The sequence below is a fragment of the Tauraco erythrolophus genome, chromosome 8, assembly GCF_009769465.1.
Source record: "Tauraco erythrolophus isolate bTauEry1 chromosome 8, bTauEry1.pri, whole genome shotgun sequence".
In the NCBI taxonomy this organism is placed as follows: domain Eukaryota; kingdom Metazoa; phylum Chordata; class Aves; order Musophagiformes; family Musophagidae; genus Tauraco; species Tauraco erythrolophus.
The window spans coordinates 14,414,141-14,432,999 of NC_141472.1; the positions used below are offsets into that span (position 1 = coordinate 14,414,141).

Consider the following 18,859-nt stretch of genomic DNA (forward strand, 5'->3'; position numbering starts at 1 on the left):
CCACCACTTTTTTTTTTTTTAAACACTTAACAAAACCAGCCACCAACAGCTGAATTCAGTTCTTTTAATATACAGGCATGCATGTAAACAAAGAAAAATTGCAAGAGGAAAAAAAAGATTCTTTTCTGTTTTTCTCCAACACATGAAGGCCAATCTGACTTCCAGTCATGTGCTTCAAAGCTACGAGTGGTTTAGAAATTCTACTCCTGGCTATCTTTTCAGAAAGAAATTGTTTGAAAAGTATTAGTTCTTCCAGAGAAATTAAGAAAATTCAAGTCTGTCTACTCCTTAACTTCAAAATTCAGGTTTCAATTTACAGCTTCCAAGACTGAACCTCCTTAAAAAGAGTACTAGTGCATCTATGTAGCATGTGCATCTTCTCATTTTACATGGAGCTCTTAAAACTCATCTTTGAGGCAGAGTACAGTTTTCCTGTTATTACTGTTCCATCAAGTTGTAACAGTACAAGCATTGCTTTAGACCAGCAGCTGCGTTGAAGCACTAGTTCTCTGAGGTTTCACAGCAAGACTGAGAAAGAGGTCAAATCAGTTTGTCATTGGTACCGTATCCACTCTACAAAGAGATGTATTTTAGGACAAGGTTACACAATAGAAAGAAGTCTTCGCCTTGAGCTTCATCCTTCCAAGGCTGCATTCTGCAGGAAACCCTCCTCCATAGTCTCAAGAGAACTAAATGCAGTGCTTCAACTAGAAAGCTGATATAAATGAGCATATAAAAACAGATTCTGGAGAGGAAAGCGAACAGTAAGAAGCAAAGAAAGTTGGTGCAGCAACTAGAGTACTACCATCAAACCCAGAGGATCTGAATTCAGTTCTCAGCTTCACTTGCAGCTTCCAGAGTGACCAGAGTAAACTACTGTCCCCTGCACCTCAGCTCCTACTTTGCAGAAGAGGCATAATGGGAGTTTGTCTACTAAGAGTAGCATTATACAAATTTATATTAGATGATCTGATAATAATCACAAGGCTCTTACTTCTGATATTCTGAAGCAGGTATATTTAGTATTCTAAAAAAGCAATTGGAGATAAGTGCAAAGAAGCCATGTTGTTCTACACCACAGTTGCAATTCCTTTTCCCCCTGAGAATTTAATTACATAGAATACTTCAAGAAAACCCCATATTCTGACTTTTGTAAACAAAAATTTTAATCTTTAAAAAATTGCTCAGTGCAACTATGTGTACAAAAGTATTACTAAATCAGAAACAGGACACAAACCACAAGCATGCAAGAAAATGCGTTTCTAGCTTTACAGCAAGTGCCATAAAAATTAATCATTCAAAATCTGCAATTCCTTCCAAGTATGCCAGCACTAAAATGTGTATTTAAATGAAGCTGGCATTCGTAGTGAACTTGATTTACCAGACCAAATCATAAACAAGTCATATTTATCTGTAGAAAAGCTGAAGCAGGGACAGCGCAGAAGCGTTCTCTCCACACTATTCTGCCCATAACCTCCAATCTCAGCTTTCATATCCAGTAACATGTTCTCAAACTGAACATTTAGAACCTGCAACTAGCTAGACCCTCACGATGAGGCCTGATGAACTATCATGACACTTCCATGTCATGCAGAGAGATTATTTAACAGTACCATGATCATATGAAACGCTGAGATTAAAAACCACCTTTTTATTTCCTTCCAAGTTGCATTTTCAGTTTAACTTTTGCAGATGAAGTGAAGCTGTATGTAACTGTATGTGAATATTCTCCAACAAGAAAAGAAACAGCTAGTATTCTCAAATAGTCACCTGCAAACCAAGCAGATCAAGCATTTTACCAGGGCAAGTAGAAAAAAAGTTGCTCTTTTAATTTTAAAATGAGGTATATTTACAAAGCACAATTTTTTTTTTGGCTTCAGCGTATAATTACTGGAAAAGCATGCCCTAATTGTAATTTTTTACCGTTTTGCTCACTTCCAAACATTTGAAAAGAAAATGCAAGTTGTTTATAAAATTGTTTTTCTTGTTTATTTTAAATGAAGCTGGTACAGACAATGTCCATTCAAAACCCACGTCCCAGGCCAAAAGGTACAAACAAGAGTGTCAAAGTAACACCAGTTGTCTGCTGTGAACATTCTCGCATGAATACCTGCGTGTACTAATTGCTATATGAAGTTAAAATGCTTCTGGGCTCTTCTGGCAAGATTTAAGAATCATTAGGGTTTTCAATTTTATGTCTTCAGCAAAGCCATCTCTGGAGCAAGGTACAGATGACAACAGTTCTAGCTTTCCCATTTCCAACTTGGTAATCTTCTTCGTTGGGCCATCAGCACAATTTAAGCAAAATAGCTCTGAGTTATGGATACACAATTTCTCCACAGTTTTTTTTCTCTGAAAAACTTCATCTCGCACTGAAAGTTATAGTCCAGGAGTGAAACAGTCACACATCAAAACTTCAGGGCAGATATGGAAGTCATTAAGAACACTCGCCCACCTGGCAGATCTTACAGCCTTCGTGCCCGAAATGCACGAATCTAGCGAACATACAAACGCGTGTGTGTACGTGTATTTCTAAAGGGGAGGGCGGAGGGGAAGAGGGGAGCAGGGCTGCAGCTGGATCACAGAAGTTCAGCACAATGAGAACAGAAACAATAGTGTATCATGAGCACGAGAATTCAAAATACCAGACGCTTGAAAATAAACTCCCAGAGATGGGGTGCCAGTTTCAATTCAGTGTTGAACACCACATTACAAAAGAACTATTATTTAAAAATAAAAAAGGATTAAAGGGGGAAGAAAACAAACAGAAGGATCTAAACTGTTGAGTGACCCCCCGTCTGTTCCTGATAAACTTCAATCACATCTTCCTCCTCCATCCCCAGCTGTGAGAACAGAGAAAAACAGCATATAAGTGTTATAAATCCAGTGTACTGAATTCAGAGCAGGTCCTAGACAAGTTACACAAAGATTTGTTTCTCCGTTGCATCATAATTCATCAAAGGGGTGAAAGAAATTTCAGGCAGTACCTCACTAGCCAACAGTCATGATTTTTAGTCCTTTTCCTTCAGTCCTACACATCTCAGCACAGCGCAAAGCAAAGCCTTATCAGTGAAGTCCAAATCCACTTGTGGAGCAGTACACATCAGCCTGGAAGTTGCTGGCTTTTACCCTTCTCTAACTCCCTTCTTAGGCAACGGATGCACAGGAACATAACCAACATCATAGTGAGTGCACCAGCTGTACAGCCACGTGAATTACGTACGGCACATCACTAGCTCACAGTGCAGCTAAAACCTACAGCTTGCAACTCAAAGCCTGTTTACAACTGTTCTCTCAAAGACGGTAACTTCTTGAGTTTCACAGTACACAAGCTTGCCTTATTTTTCAGAAGGTCATTATTATAACAGTGTTTCTTCCTGCTTTATCCTAACAATTGGTGGAAGTCACTGGACAGAAGTAACCTGTTTTCTGTTTATTTACATTTTCATCTAATAAACGTGAACTAAATACCTATCTATTCTAAAGTCACACTGAAGTACTAGCTCAACAACTGGGAAGTTCCCTTAGCTTTTTTTTTCCCCCCTCTCTGGTAAGCAGTGACTACACCCTCACTACTGAGATAACATTACACATGATGGTCCAATCAGTCTTTCTGAACTGCATATTGGCCTTTAAAGATTCTAGGTAGACAAATATAATCAGACTATATTTGACTAAATATAGTCCAAAAAGTCAGCTATATTTAAAGAAACATCTTCATTCCGGTTAACAGCCTAGCAGAACAGAGAAACTAACCAATTTGGTATTTAGTTTCTCTAGTGAACTACGTCAGACATTCTAGAAAGAAACTCACCTCCTTGGGGGTATGATTATCAGTAATTCTCTGACCCTCGAAGAGGAACCTGAGTGAATTCATTGGAACACCCTAAAAAAAGAAACAAATGTACAATAAAAAAACAAAGCCAACTTACTGAAACTTGTACTGATTTACAAGAAAAACATTTTTAATAAAAACAACACATGTCAAAGTCAAAAAAGAAAGCATTTGTTCCTGTGACACAGGGAGCTTGGCTACCCTGTTGCAACCATGTAGAATACAAAGAAGTGACTCAAGGAGCATGATAGCGCTGAAACGTGTGCTTATTCCAAAGTCTTACTGGAGTTCTAGCTCAACAACTTGGAAGTTTCCTTAGCTTTTATTTATAAATAAAAAAGACAAGAAAAAAAAAGTACTGACTATACTCTTGCTTCCAAGACATTACACACAAAGGTCCTGTCTTTTTCCGAACTGCGTGTCAGCCTTATTAAAGATCCTAAGACAACAGGATGATGTTCGCTTCATGAACTCCTATCCTTGCTTTCCCAATCTTATGCCACCATAGGAAGGAACAGCAATCTTTACCATTATCAAGTTCTGCAAATGCTCTACACCGAGGACAAGAACAAACAGAGCTGAGGGGGGAAAAAAAGGAACACCATTCAAATAAGGAGAAAGGAGCATCCCAATGGTAAGTAAAGTGAAGTTACAGTAAGTCTACTGTACAGTGTGCCTATGTTACAGCAGAATAACATACTTCACCTCAACAGACAATGGAAACGCCTCATCTTTTTCCTCTTTCAAGTTATGAGTAAAACAAAGGCAAGTGAAATATGACCTGTTTTGTGCATCAATTAGGCCTCAGAAATATTCCTTGCAAATAACTAGGCAGAAAATTTGACAGGAAAGAACAGCTCTTCACACTGTTCCAACAATCCCTCTGGCCAACTCAGAAGAAATGCTCACGGTCCCTTCACCAGAGAAAGGCTACTTGACATCAAAAGCCATACTGACTGTTGATGAAGGAAATCACAGACTCTCCAGAATTCAGTCCAGGAGATAGGTACCGCTGTGTTCATTCAAAAAATTATCTCTTTCATAAAAAAAGAATTCACAAACATGCATTTTCATCAGTCAGTAAGATCGCTGCATGAATTATTTCCAAGATGTTATATTAAAATTTCAAGTTTTTCAAATGAATCACAATTTGAATCATTTGGATTTGGCTACAAATATATCTGGTATTTGATCTTTTCTTTCTTCCTACTCCAGAAGGATAGCAAAAAAGAATACATTCTACAAAAGAACACATTAATTTACACGTTCAACTTGTCTCAAGGTGTTCATAAAAACCCTAAATACTTATTTCTTATAATTTTATCTCCTGAAGTGAACTCCACCACAGCTACTCAAGAGAAGGCCACACAAGGCATCTATCTCCAAAGCAGCGGGTAAACTACACCAGGGCTTCAGGAAAGAGCAGCAGTGAACATACAATATCTGCCACAGAATTTGAAGTGAAGATATATTTTTGTTCTGTAACAGTAGTTACTATGTACCTACAGCCACAATTAATGTTGCAGATGTCTTTGACTTAGGGCATAATAGCTAGCACTAATCAATTTCCATATTACACAAAAAGAAAGTCAGGTAGGAACACCAGGAGGCCCGCATGGATGAATAAGGAGCTCCTAGACCAACTCGGGCACAAAAAGAAAGCCTATAGGAGGTGGAAGCAAGGACAGGTAGCCTGGGAAGAATACAGAGAAATTGTCCGAGTAACCAGAGATCAGGTTAGGAAAGCCAAAGCCCTGATAGAGTTAAATCTGTCCAGGGACATCAAGGGCAACAAGAAAGGCTTCTATAGATATGTCAGTGATAAAAAGATCTAGGGAAAACATAGGCCCTCTCCGGATGGAAACAGGGGACCTGGCCACCCAGGATATGGAGAAGGCTGAGGTTCTCAACAACTTCTTTGCCTCAGTCTTCACTGGCAAGAGCTCTAGCGGCATGGCCCAAGTCACAGATGGCAAAGGCAGGGACTGGGAGAATGAAGAACCGCCCACTGTAGGAGAAGATCAGGTTCGAGACCATCTAAAGAACCTGAAGGTGGACAAGTCCATGGGACCTGATGAGGTGCATCCGAGGGTCCTGAGGGAACTGGCAGATGAAGTTGCTAAGCCACTATCCATCATATTTCAGAAGTCATGGCAATCTGGTGAAGTTCCCAATGACTGAAAAAGGGGAAATATAGCCCCCATCTTTAAAAAGGGGAAAAAAAGACGACCCAGGGAACTACAGACCAGTCAGTCTCACCTCTGTGCCTGGCAAGATCATGGAGCAGATCCTCCTGGGGACTATGCTAAGGCACATAGAAAACAAGGAGGTGATTGGTAACAGCCAACATGGCTTCACTAAGGGCAAATCCTGCCTGACTAATTTGGTGGCCTTCTATGATGCAGTTACAGCATTGAATGAATAGGGGAAGAGCAACTGACATTGTCTACCTGGACTTATCCAAAGCATTTGATACAGTCCCACATGACATCCTTATCTCTAAACTGGAAAGACGTGGTTTTGATGGATGGACCACTCAGTAGATAAGGAATTGGCTGGATGGTCACACTCAAAGAGTTGTGGTGAACGGTTCAATGTCCAAGTGGAGGCCAGTGACAAGTGGTGTTCCTCAGGGGTCGGTACTGGGACTAGTGCTATTTAACATCTTTGTTGAAGACATGGACAGTGGCATCGAGTGCACCCTCAGCAAGTCTGCAGATGACACCAAGTTGTGTGGTGTTGCGGACACGCTGGAGGAAAGGGATGCCATCCAGAGGGACCTGGACAGGCTGGAGAGGTGGACCTGTGAGAACGTCATGAAGTTCAGCAAGGCCAAGTGCAAGGTCCTGCACGTGGGTCGGGGCAATCCCATGCACAAGTACAGGCTGGGCAGAGAATGGATTGAGAGCAGCCCTGAGGAAAAGGACTTGGGAGTGCTGGTGGATGAGAAGCTCAACATGAGCCGGCAATGTGCACTGGCAGCCCAGAAAGCAAATCGTATCCTGGGCTGCATCTAAAGGAGCGCGGCCAGCAGGTCGAGGGAAGTGATTCTGCCCCTCTACTCAACTCTTGTGAGACCCCACCTGGAATACTGTGTTCAGCTCTGGAGTCCCCAACACAAGAAGGACATGGAGCTACTGGAACGAGTCCAGAGGAGGGCCACGAAGATGATCAGAGGGCTGGAGCACCTCTCCTATGAAGACAGGCTGAGAGAGTTGAGGCTGTTCAGCCTGGAGAAGAGAAGGCTCTGGGGTGATCTTAGAGCAGCTTTCCAGAACCTAAAGGGGGCCTACAGGAAAGCTGGAGAGGGACTTTTTACAAGGGTGTGTAGTGATAGGACAAGGGACAATGGATTTAAACTGAAAGAGGGGAGATTTAGGTTAGATATAAGAAAGAAATTTTTTACATTGAGGGTGGTGAGGTACTGGAACAGGTTGCCCAGAGAAGTTGTGGATGCCCCATCCCTGGAAGTGTTCAAGGCCAGGTCGGATGAGGCTTTGGGCAACCTGGTGTAGTGGAAGATTTCCCTGCCCATGGCAGGGGGGTTGGAACTAGATGATCTTTGAGGTCCCTTCCAACCCAAACCATTCTATGATTCTATATTAATGGCTCTAACAATGCCTTAGGCTGCTCTCATCCTAAAGTCCCATAATCTACATACCGCTTTAAGAGAATTTTGCTTAGAGAGAGGGATAAATGCATGATGGGGCATTTTAAAAGGTAACTTCTATGTCTTCTGAGCAGCCATTATATATTTTCAATCAGTAATTCTAACTTACTACAAATTCGCAGCTATCTCAAATAAAAATACCTTTACTTATCAAAAGAAACAAGGAGATCACTTATATTTGTACTGTCAGATACCTGTCCTGCTGCTAACTAGGCAGAAGCTTGACTGTCTCAACGAAGGTCTTTATTTGAAAGAACAGTGAGAAAAGTAAAGCTAAAGTGTTCATTTTTTTAAATTTTCTTTTTAAAGAAAGAGTGTAATTGTTTCACAAACCTGTCTTTGACAGTATGATTCTTTGAGTTTCTTGAGGTGTGTTGTCATTTTCACCTTGAAGTGAATTTCACTGCTGTCCTAAAACAGAAAAGAAAAAAGTTACTCTCTTTGTAGTAACTGCTTACTTTAACTATGCTATTTTTAAGACTTTTATTAAGAAAAACTTATGTAAAACTAACACGGAATGCAGTTGAACCATCACCGTGCATACCTTGGTGCATCCTAACATGAATCTGCAAGATGATTTGTCAGCCACTAAATTCATCATGCACTTCCACAGGAAGTTTTATTTTAAAATAGATGGCATCGTATAGCCTTAGGCTTACCATGGAGGTTTTGGATTTAAAAGTACTAAAAACCATACATGGTTCAATTTGTGCTTCCATCTTTACCAGCTGATGTACTTATGAAATACAAATACACACACGCAAGGGACTTCTTCTCTAAGATTCCAGAAGAGACAAGTTAGAGCTTGCGCTTCAAAATATATACAAAACTTAGCTCAATTAGAGTAATTATCTAGAAGCTGGGATACAGGCACACTTGGCAACACACCACTAACTTAAGGAGAAATCTCAGGTCTCATTGTTCTATAGTCCTTCCTGCCAGCCATAAGATACAAGTAACCACAACTGTCAAAACGGGCACAGATAAGACAAACTGCAAGAGGCTCTGTGCAAAAAGCACATGTGTCACATTTAGCTTCTGAAAGTGTTCTTATTGCCGATTAATCCCGCAACAGCGACACTAGTTGTGTCAGTCCTACCTCAAGTCATCCATCTCCAGCCAACAGCACAGCAATCGTGCTAGTACTCCAACAAACAATACTGAATTAACTCTTACGAGCTAGGGGTTCTTTGCACGGAAGGAATTCTGTTCAAGAAGGATCTTGACATTCACATTCCAACACAATTTGCATTCAGACTTTTAATCCACCATTCACATCTACCAACACACCAGCTAGAAGAATCCTCTTCCTATCCCTGTCCAAGAAAGTTGACCCCATGCTTAGTGTACTACATGAACTCTGAAGACCTGAATGTATCGATTTTGCCACATATTTCACTCATATCATTGGATAAATTAATCCCTCAATGCATCAGGTGCCCTAGTTGTAACATGGGGATCACACTGGCCAAATCCTGAGTCATAGAAATCAATTACTCAAGCTTTTTTTTTAAACAAACAAAAAAAAACCCCAAACACCCCAAACAAACCCAAAACACACCAGAGTATACTACCACACATTACTGGCAATTGGTAAGTAGTTTATGGCAGGGGAGGATCCACACTGAAGAAATGAAAGTAGCAACTTTCATTTGTTCATTTCTACAATGCAAAAACTCACACCTCCACCAAATGTCAACAAGTAATTACGTAAAAACTCACCTGCCCAATGACTTTGAGTTTAATGTATTCCCCTTCCTTCTTATCTCCTAAGTCCTCAGCTGAAGGTTTTGCTTCCTGCAAGAAAAACATTTTAAAAAAATCTGATCAGTTCGACAGTCTGATTTTGTGTAATAAGGAGGACGACAGCTGTCATACTGTCCAGTGAAAATAACTATCCAAGGCATCTTATTTCTTAACTTCTGTGTGTGAAAATAGCAGCAAGGTAGTATTATGAAAGTCTGTCTGCCTGTGAAAAGTTTAATTAATGATGGAAGAGAAACTGTGAAGAACGTAAGAGATGAGAGAAGAATCCTTTGGAAATAGATCACAGACGCAAAAATGAGAAGTACAATCTTACACCACTAACTCCCAGTGAAAAACAGACTTCAAAAAAGAAATACAGGAAGTATACTAAAAAGCTCCGATATTTGACTGAAAAAAGAACATTGTGAGGAGAGTAAACAAAGTACTTGTGACACCCTATCAGTGTAAAGAGAAAGCGAACTATGCAAACATTTTTTAGTCCACTGCATCAACACTAGTCACTACTTTCAAAAAGATGGTCAGCCATCTTCTTTTCTATGACAACAAAACAACATCAAGTAACAACCTCCTTCTAGCATGTTTGTTTTAAGGCCACAATTCTTAAAAGTTGCAGTTCTAAGAACTATAGTGCTTTGGTATCTTTCCAGGATAAGAATTAATTGTACAGACCAGTTTGATTCAACAACTTGAGCACTAAAGCTCATCAAAAAGGTTTAAGTGTTATGTTCTGTAAGACATGAATTCAAGTCATCAAAGTTTTCATGTTAGCTGCTGATAGATAAGACAAGTGAGAGATCAGGTACTACTGCTTGTTGCTACATATTTTGGATCAGGCCTTTACTTATGTTCCACTGCAGCACAAAGGGATTTTACACAGACACTGCCTCAGGTTCAGATGGTGCTCAATGAGGAAATCTTCCCAAGCAGTTAGAAACAAGGATACCCTGTCGATCACATTTCAAATCTTCCTTTTATATTTTAGTGCTTAACAAAGTAGACAAAATAAGCAAAATATGTACAGGTGCCTACTGCATGTTTTCCCAGCTGTACAGAAACTTTTTGCTGAGTACACAGAAACATCCTTTGTATGGTTGGACTTGAACTTTAGGATCAAGCACCAAAAACGCATAATAACCTTCTGTATTAAGTCCATCCAGATGGGTCTTTATCTCCAGATTAAAGTGGCAGACAATCCTTTTTTTTTTTTCCCCTTAAAGAGGTTGAACATGCACAACTTATTTGAATGTTAAAAGTCCAGGGACGGGCAGAAGGGAAAGTCTGCAAATACCTTCCCTATCTGCACTAGTCTCAGTCCGGAGGAAAAAAAGACAGAAAAGTGCTCTTTGTATCAGTTTGACCCATTCCCTCAAGCCAGATCCACTCAGTTTCTGTTTTGAATACTTTCAAATATGTATTTTTTTAATACCCACCTGAGCACAACCTGGACTACTGGCACTGATTCATCACCCTTCAAGCTGAAGCCCAAAAACTGACCCCAAGCTTTGAAGAAATTAGACGCTTACCCTCAGTTCTCCAAGCAAGTCACTTTTGAAATGTTAAATGAGTCTTCACTGGTAACACAGTCATAGCAACTCTGCTCCCCACCAAAGTTTTCCGTTTCTAACATATCTGAACTCTAACATCACAGGACTATTTGCAGGAATAAAAACACACTAGTTTCTACTCCTGACTAGAAAGAGAAAGAAAAACAAAAACTTGTGATTTGTTCCAATAACTTGCACAAACGGCATTTTTATTGTCCATATGCAGGATTACTAACCTCTAGGAGTCAGAAAGAGATTCAGATCTCTACAGATCTCAAGTCTGTAACTTCAAAACTATATCCTGTTTTACTATCACTGAAAGATTTTGTAAGAATATCCAGTCCCTTTACATGACGTTTCAGGTCATTGTCTTAGTTTACTTTGCGTAAGAACCAAATTGCACAGCAGCACATTATCCCAGCAGTAGAAGCGTCTGTAGTAGTTACACAGTTCTGTGCATTGTAACAGATCTACCTGCTTCGCTTTCCAAACCAGATCATCCTGTACAAGGCACGACAAATCATCACTGCTACTATGATGGTGCCCCTGGTCAATATGAGTGGAAAGCAATGATTCATAAGATGTTTGATTCCTATGCTCGGGGAACAAGGGCTCTAGTACTAAAACGAATAGAGGAATCAGCAAACAGTAGAAAAAGCAGCAGGAACTAGTCTTGAAAAATCATACCATAAAGACACTTGTTTAAAGCCTCAAACCTTTCACCCACAAAATGAAAGCAAATAGCTGTAATTTCAGGAAAAAGAGAAGTAAGATCAAATCAACGTTGACAATGCCAATAATTTAGGCTTATAAAAAAAGGCAAAATATTTGAAATCACAACACAACAAGACCCAGCAAGTCTGAAACAGCTCCCTGCATTTTGTCAGCGAACTATACTGCCATTCAGTGCCAAATGGTAAAGCCAACACAAAAACACTTAAGAATAAAGAAAGCAGGGAGATTGCAAAGTTACTAAACTACAAGCATTCACTAACAAAATCCAGGGTCAGCAATCTGCAAAAACGTCTCCAGACTTTTACTTACCCTAAACACCAGCTCTTTTCACAGTGCATCTCATGAAACAGTACCTGAAACTCCCCTGCCATACATGCAGAACAGGAATACCACAACACTCCAAGTTCTAACTTTTCATTAGATGCTTAAAGTTTTAAAGGCTTCAATCCACAGCTTTCACAAACAGCACAAAACGAGGCTCCTAGTACTGCCTCACTTTTACATATCAACACTAAATTCATGACCCTAAAAAGCACCCGAAGCTTCTTGGATGAAACACCCTGGTATTGCTATTGCAACTAACAAAACCACAAAACAAACATTGTAAGACAAGTTTCCTCCTTCAATTTTCTGAATTGCTCAAACTTCAATGTCCAAGCCTAAAAGGAAACTCTATACTCAGTGCACTTTGGATAATCTTTAAAAAAAAAAAATTAACAAAACCAAAATTACTAGAGGAACGGGACTACAACACACTTCCTAACTGAGCAAATAAACTCTTACATTTGTTACAGGAGTGGAAAAATGCACACAATCCACAGCACTCTTTACTAGGAGTACATTAATGGATAAAAATGCCAGCATCTAAATTCAATTAAAACGAAAACAAGTCTTAGACCCTCAAAGGGAGGGGAAAAATTATTCTTTTTGATCCTGCTTAGATCCCACCAAGCAGCCATGTGTTTTTTGAAATTTGCCCTTCTTGCAAGTATTTTTGCTTATCATAAAAGTTAATTTCCTATTGGAAATAAAATAACTAAATCAAGTATGCTTCTTCACTTACACTAAAAAGACAAGTCAAAATTATTGTAACTGGTGACAAATTATGTTCTCTCAAGTTAATTCCAGGGCCAAAAAGAAAGACATTGTAAGCACTGCACAACTCTGGGTAATCCAATTACTTCTGTAGGATTGATAAACAGAGGAACAAGATCTACAGTGCTGCGCTACCATACGCCAGACTGTTACTTAAGCATCTGTTTAGCTCTTGTTGCACAGTCCCCCCCAGAAGTGAATGACAAAACATAACAATGTTTAGCTTACCTATTAAAAAAAAACATCAAGGTCCTTATTCAAAGACCTTTAAGATGCATATCCAAAAAAGTTTCTCACATGCAATGACTTTTACATACTTCAAGCAGTCCCAAAGAACAAACACGTATGTGTTTTAGCAGAACTTGCCTGGAGAAGGAATTATCTAATGAAAGCTGCTATGTGTTAAAACATGCCTTGGTTCACAAATGCGGAGAGCTACAGAGCAGGTCACGTGAAGATCTACAAAAATCTAGTTCAGAATTTGCCCCCCTTTTTTTTTTTTTTTTTTTTTAAACGCAGCCACTTAAACATAGTTTCCTACACTGAGAAGTGTCCTGATGGGCGCCAGCAATGGCACTGCTCCTCGCTGCACTCTCATAGCCAGAGGCAGCCGCACCATCCTCCCCAGTAGAGCTGCAACGTGCTTGGAAGCCAGGGGCGGGGAGGAAGACCACCAGCGCACACAGCAATGGTTTCTATTCACGGGTCATAATGTATCGAGGCTGTTCTTCAAAGCAGACACAGTATATATTAAGCTCAGTCTTGTCTCTGGATACTTTTAATTTCCTGGCTGGCACGGGCACTATTCTTGACTTCACAGCACCGCAAGAGACATTTGTGGATACTGACACTGATTTTTCCAAAGTCGAATTGTCATGACACAGTTAGAAAACACTGCCGTATGAAGTCGGAATTGTCAGGAACATAACGATGTGCGAAGAGCGAAAGCAGGACAGAGTCTTGGTGAAGGACGAGGTGTTTAACACAGCCAAGCAACGCTCAGCTAAGAAAGTCTGGTTTTCCCCCTCCCTCCTCCTTTTGCATTCCTAGGGCGAACAGAGGACCCGGCAGGCCCAGCCCGACCCACACGAAGCCTGCTCTGAGGAAAAAGCATCCAGCCACACGCCTGGGAAATGGAAAGTGAAACAAAACAACTGTTGTGCAACACGGCTCACCCCTCGCTGCACTCCCGGGTTTCCAGGGTCGGGGCTGCCCCGGCGGCGATCCCGGCCCGGCGCCCCGCGGAGCCGCTCCCGCTCCGGCCGCACGCCAGCCCCGAGTATCCCCCGCCTGGAGCCCGCCCCGTGTCCCTGGAGAAACGCTCTGAGCGAGGTGGAAAAGGGGATTAAAGCCCGAGGGGGGAGGGGGCAGGGCTTAGCCGCGGTCAGAGATCGGCACCCCCCCTCCCCCCACATGCCCTCAGAAAGGAACGCGTCCCCAGCGCCTCCCGGGCGGCCGCGGCTCCGCGGGAGAGCTCGGGGCCGGGCCGGCGCTGCCCCGCGGCGGTGGGGGGGAGGGGAGGCCGCCGGCAGGTCCTCCCGCGCTCCCGGGGCTGCGGGGCCCGCCGCCGCTCCGCGCGCTGCCCGCCCACCCCTGGCGGCAGCCCCCCCCGAGGGCCGGCGGCGCCCGTACCTGGTCAGACATGGCTCGGCCCCGTTGCGTGCGGCAGGCTCGGCTGGGCCGCTGCAGGCGCTCCGCTCCTTTCTCTGCCCGCAGCGCAAACACAGGCCGCGGCGCGGGCGGGATTTCCGGTGCGCCTGAGCTCACTTCCCGCCGGGCGCGGCGCGGGCCGCCGGCTCCTCCCCCCGCGGGAGGCGCCGCCCCCGGCCCCAAGCCCGGCGGGGCCGCCTGCCCGGGCTCGCGCGCACCGCCAGCCCCGGGCGGAGGGCGGAGCGGCGGCCCGGCCATGGCGGGGCCGGCGGCTCTTCCCGGGCCCCGCGGCCAGGCGGCCCCCAAAGGCCCCGCTGCGGAACGGCGCCTCGCGGCCTGCCCCGCAGAGGGAAAACGGGCGTTTTCATGGACTCCGCTGGGTATCGGCTGAAAGCGTGGGTCTGCGCGGCGGCTTCGTCCTGCCGCGGAGCGAACAGGCCGAGTCACATAACCCGGCCAATAAAGGCAGATTTTACAGCAAAAGTCACTCTCGTTACACCTGCCTAAAAGTTTTAGTAAACGACACATTTCACCAACAAAACTCACTTTTCTATTTATGCGCGGTTTGCGCTTTTTTAATCATTGCAACCACTACATGCAAGCAAAAGGATCCACATGAATTAGGATCCATGTGCATTAAGCGAATTCGCACCGAGGCACTTGGATTTGCACAAACGTCTAGTGATGCAGCATACTAGCACGGAATGGACGTCCTGCTTCACATCAGCATAGCCTGGCTGTCTAGAGGTTTGCACAAGAAACACCACCTACACCTGGAAAAGATGACATGTAGACTGCGAGCTGTTCAGACTGCAGCACGTAGTACTAAGATCCTGCTGTAACAACTAAGGCAACTCCTGCATGGCACCATAGAATCATAGAATGGTTTGGGTTGGAAGAGACCTCAAAGATCATCTAGTTCCAACCCCCCTGCCATGGGCAGGGAAACCCTCCATTACACCAGGTTGCCCAAAGCCTCATCCAACCTGGCCTTGAACACTTCCAGGGATGAGGCATCCACAACTTCTCTGGGCAACCTGTTCCACTACCTCACCACCCTCTGAGTGAAAAACTTCTTCCTTATATCCCCTCTTTCAGTTTAAATCCATTGCCCCTTGTCCTATCACTACATGCCCTTGTAAAAAGTCCATCTCCAGCTTTCCTGTAGGCCCCCTTTACGTACTGGAAAGCTGCTATAAGATCACCCCGGAGCCTTCTCTTCTCCAGGCTGAACAGCCCCAACTCTCTCAGCCTGTCTTCGTAGCAGAGGTGCTCCAGCCCTTGGATCATCTTCATGGCCCTCCTCTGGACTCGTTCCAGCAGCTCCATGTCCTTCTTGTGTTGGGGACTCCAGAGCTGAACACAGTATTCCAGGTGGGGTCTCACGAGAGCAGAGTAGAGGGGCAGAATCACCTCCCTCGACCTGCTGGCCACACTTCTTTGGATGCAGCCCAGGATACAGTTGGCTTTCTGGGCTGCCAGTGCACATTGCTGGCTCATGTTGAGCTTCTCATCCACCAGCACTCCCAAGTCCTTTTCCTCAGGGCTGCTCTCAATCCATTCTCTGCCCAGCCTGTACTTGTGCTTGGGATTGCCCTGACCCACGTGCAGGACCTTGCACTTGGCCTTGTTGAACTTCATGAGGTTCTCACAGGCCGACCTCTCCAGCCTGTCAAGGTCCCTCTGGATGGCATCCCTTCCCTCCAGCGTGTCCACAACACCACACAACTTGGTGTCGTCAGCAAACTTGCTGAGGGTGCACTCAATCCCACTGTGCATGTCTTCAACAAAGACGTTAAATAGCACTGGTCCCAGTACCGAACCCTGAGGAACACCACTCGTCACTGGCCTCCACGTGGACATTGAACCATTGACCACAACTCTTTGAGTGCGACCATCCAGCCAATTTCTTATCCACCGAGTGGCCCATCCATCAAAACCATGTCTTTCCAGTTTAGAGACAAGGATGTTGTGTGGGACGGTATCAAATGCTTTCAATAAGTCCAGGTAGACGATGTCAGTTGCTCTTCCCCTATCCATCAATGCTGTAACCTCATCATGGAAGGCCACCAAAGTGCCTGCTTGGCTCTAAGGGGCCAGTAAGTAGAAAAACCACATGAGAACCACAGAAGTCAGCCCCACTGAAACAGGAGATTCTTACCTGGGTATAACTACACAGGTTTTCAACTTTACCAGCTACCTTTGGGGAAGGGTAAGAAACCTCTGTGGGCAGAGGATGTACATCAACACAGTCTCCAACACTCTGAATGCCATGGCCCCTGCCCACAGCAGGGGGGTTGGAACTAGATGATCTTTAAGGTCTCTTCCAACCCCACCCATTCTACGATTCTGTGCTCCTTTCTAATACCAAACACCAAAGCAGCTGCACTCTCTGCCTGCACTGCTGCATTTCACTAACTAAATGGCATGTTACAAACACAGCTATGCCAAGGGATGCACTTTCACTAGCCAGTGAAACTATGCAGTACCTAGAATTAGCTTTAAATACAACTGTTAAAACAATTCAGAATTAAAAAGGGAGGAAAAAAAAATAAACAGAATCAAAACAGATGCTATACAGAGCTACAGAATTAAAGTGTTCTTTCTTAGGCAAGGCCTAGTACGCAGGAAAGCCAAATATGTTCACACCATGCCAAGCTCACAGTAAGAGCTTGTTATGGGCTTAATAACACTACACAAATCACTAAAATAAGCCATTCAAGGGCTTCACAGCAACACACAATGCTAATAGAAAAAAGAAATACTTACTCTGTCCTAAACATCACTGCTATTCACAAAAAACAGCAGTTTCAAAAGCAGGGAGAGCAGCCTGCCCTGGTTTCAGCTGGGACAGAGTCAGCTCTTCTTTTTAGCAGCCAGAAGAGCTCCATGTTTTGGTTTTAGTCCAAGACTTGCTCTGAGAAGAATGCTGACAGCGCACTGATGTTTGTAGTTGGCACTGAGGTCTCAAGGACTTTTCAGCTGCTGTGTTCTTGCCAGTGTGCAGGACCACAACAGGATAGGGAGGAGCATGGCCGGGACAGAGGGTCCGCAACTCTCCTTATGATTTGTACTTAAACTTAGGATTGAGGGCCAAATTGGCCAATTAGTATTCCATATCATGCAGCGTCATGCCTAGTATAAAAGTGAGGGACAGCCAGAAAGAAGAGCCCTTGATCTCTGGGGCTCTCACTTTCGGACTCTCAGAGTGCTTTCTCTGTCTCGCTCTCCATTTTTTGGGCCACCCGTTTGCCCGGGATCACAGTATTGGGACTTATCTGTTTTGGGATCGTTAATTCAGGATGAAACAGGCCTCAGTCAAGGGGCGGTGAACAATTACACTGTACATCACTTGTTTGTATATATTTATCATTGTACATATATGTATATATTCATGTAGTAGTAAATTGTTCTTATCTTAACCAATGGGTCTCTTTTCCTATTCTCTTTTAATTCCCTTCCTCATCCCTGGGGGGTGAGGGGAGTGTGAGTAAGTGGCCTAAGCCACGACACAGCCCTATAGTAATAAGGCTAAAGTCTCAGACTCTGGCACAAAACCTGAGTGTAATTCTTCATTTTACCGATTTCTCTGTGTAGTCTTATAATAAAAGCTAGTGCTCGCATGAGTCAGAATACAGCTACCCACCCCTATATAAAGCAATAAAGGCGTAACATTGAAACATGCACATCTACATACACACTATGTAACAATAGCATCACCTCTCTTCACTCCCTTCTTACCCAACTGATTATGGACACATTGCCTCTTAAACACACAAGGTACATTTGTATAGCATCCACAAAGCTAGCCTCCATTCAGCCCATGAGAACTACAGAGGTACGTCAGCAAAATTCACACTTTTCTTCTTTGACAGTCCAAATTCAACACACAATATGCTTAAAACACAACAAAAATAATACTGTTATAAATAAGAGACAGTATACCTACTCAAGCTTCCTCCTACAAAGCCTAAAGTCCTCCTTGCTGCTACAGCCACCATCAAGGCTACTAACCTTAATAAATTCACTTAATTCTCAGGTGCTTTTTAACTTCTCTGATTTCCCCACCTGCAACTAATCTCAGTCACCTGAAGTCAATAAAGTTCACCTCTCTTCCTTGAAATTGCTGCTAACTTCTCCAAAACTGCATATATGGTTTTAGAGCCAAGAGCTGTTGGTGGTTGTCTGAAAACCATTGGCTCACATAGTCTGTGCAAAGCCTCTTCAGTTAAAAACAAATTTCTTCCAAAGCTGGACTTGGACCTAAGAACAATCTGTAATCATAATGCCAACATGTTTACTTGAGAGCAGTTAGTGCTGGCAAGCAGGATGAATACAGTGTTCTAAGACGGACAACTAAGTAACATTTACCCTTAAATTTGCTCTTTGCTATAGTAGTACTCTCCCTGAGCCAGCAGCACCAGAACCAGTGCTCTAAAACTACAGGGAACGTGGAAATTCTCTTTCTAGTTGAACACCGCTTCTTTCGCAATATTACCAGTTGTAGGACTTGAAAAAATTATGTTATCTAACGCACCAAAGTCTTTCCTTTAAAAAAAGAAT

The 18,859-nt window shown here is 43.2% G+C and overlaps 1 protein-coding gene across 4 annotated transcripts; it reads right to left on the reverse strand.

Annotated features, from left to right (window-relative positions):
- Positions 1–1,963: 1,963 nt before the first annotated feature.
- SUMO1 (small ubiquitin like modifier 1) lies at positions 1,964–14,378 on the reverse strand. Of its 4 annotated transcripts, none has more exons than XM_086615645.1 (5): positions 14,279–14,378; positions 9,228–9,302; positions 7,839–7,916; positions 3,815–3,886; positions 1,964–2,843 (listed from the first exon to the last, which is right to left on the reverse strand). In XM_086615645.1, the coding sequence occupies exons 1-5, from the start codon at positions 14,288–14,290 to the stop codon at positions 2,775–2,777; spliced, it is 306 nt and encodes a 101-aa protein (XP_086471771.1). In that variant the 5' UTR covers positions 14,291–14,378; the 3' UTR covers positions 1,964–2,774. The 4 variants fall into 4 exon arrangements, with proteins under 4 accessions (XP_086471771.1, XP_086471772.1, XP_086471774.1 ...); XM_086615646.1 differs by lacking the exon at positions 14,279–14,378 and adding an exon at positions 10,408–10,425; XM_086615648.1 differs by lacking the exon at positions 9,228–9,302.
- Positions 14,379–18,859: the final 4,481 nt, after the last annotated feature.

Coding starts and splice junctions, on each gene's coding strand:
- SUMO1 (XM_086615646.1), bottom strand. Junction 7,917..9,227: donor AACTCAAAGTCATTGGGCAG/GTGAGTTTTTAC, acceptor TTTCTGTTTTAG/GACAGCAGTGAAATTCACTT. Junction 3,887..7,838: donor AATCATACTGTCAAAGACAG/GTTTGTGAAACA, acceptor TTCTTTTTTTAG/GGTGTTCCAATGAATTCACT.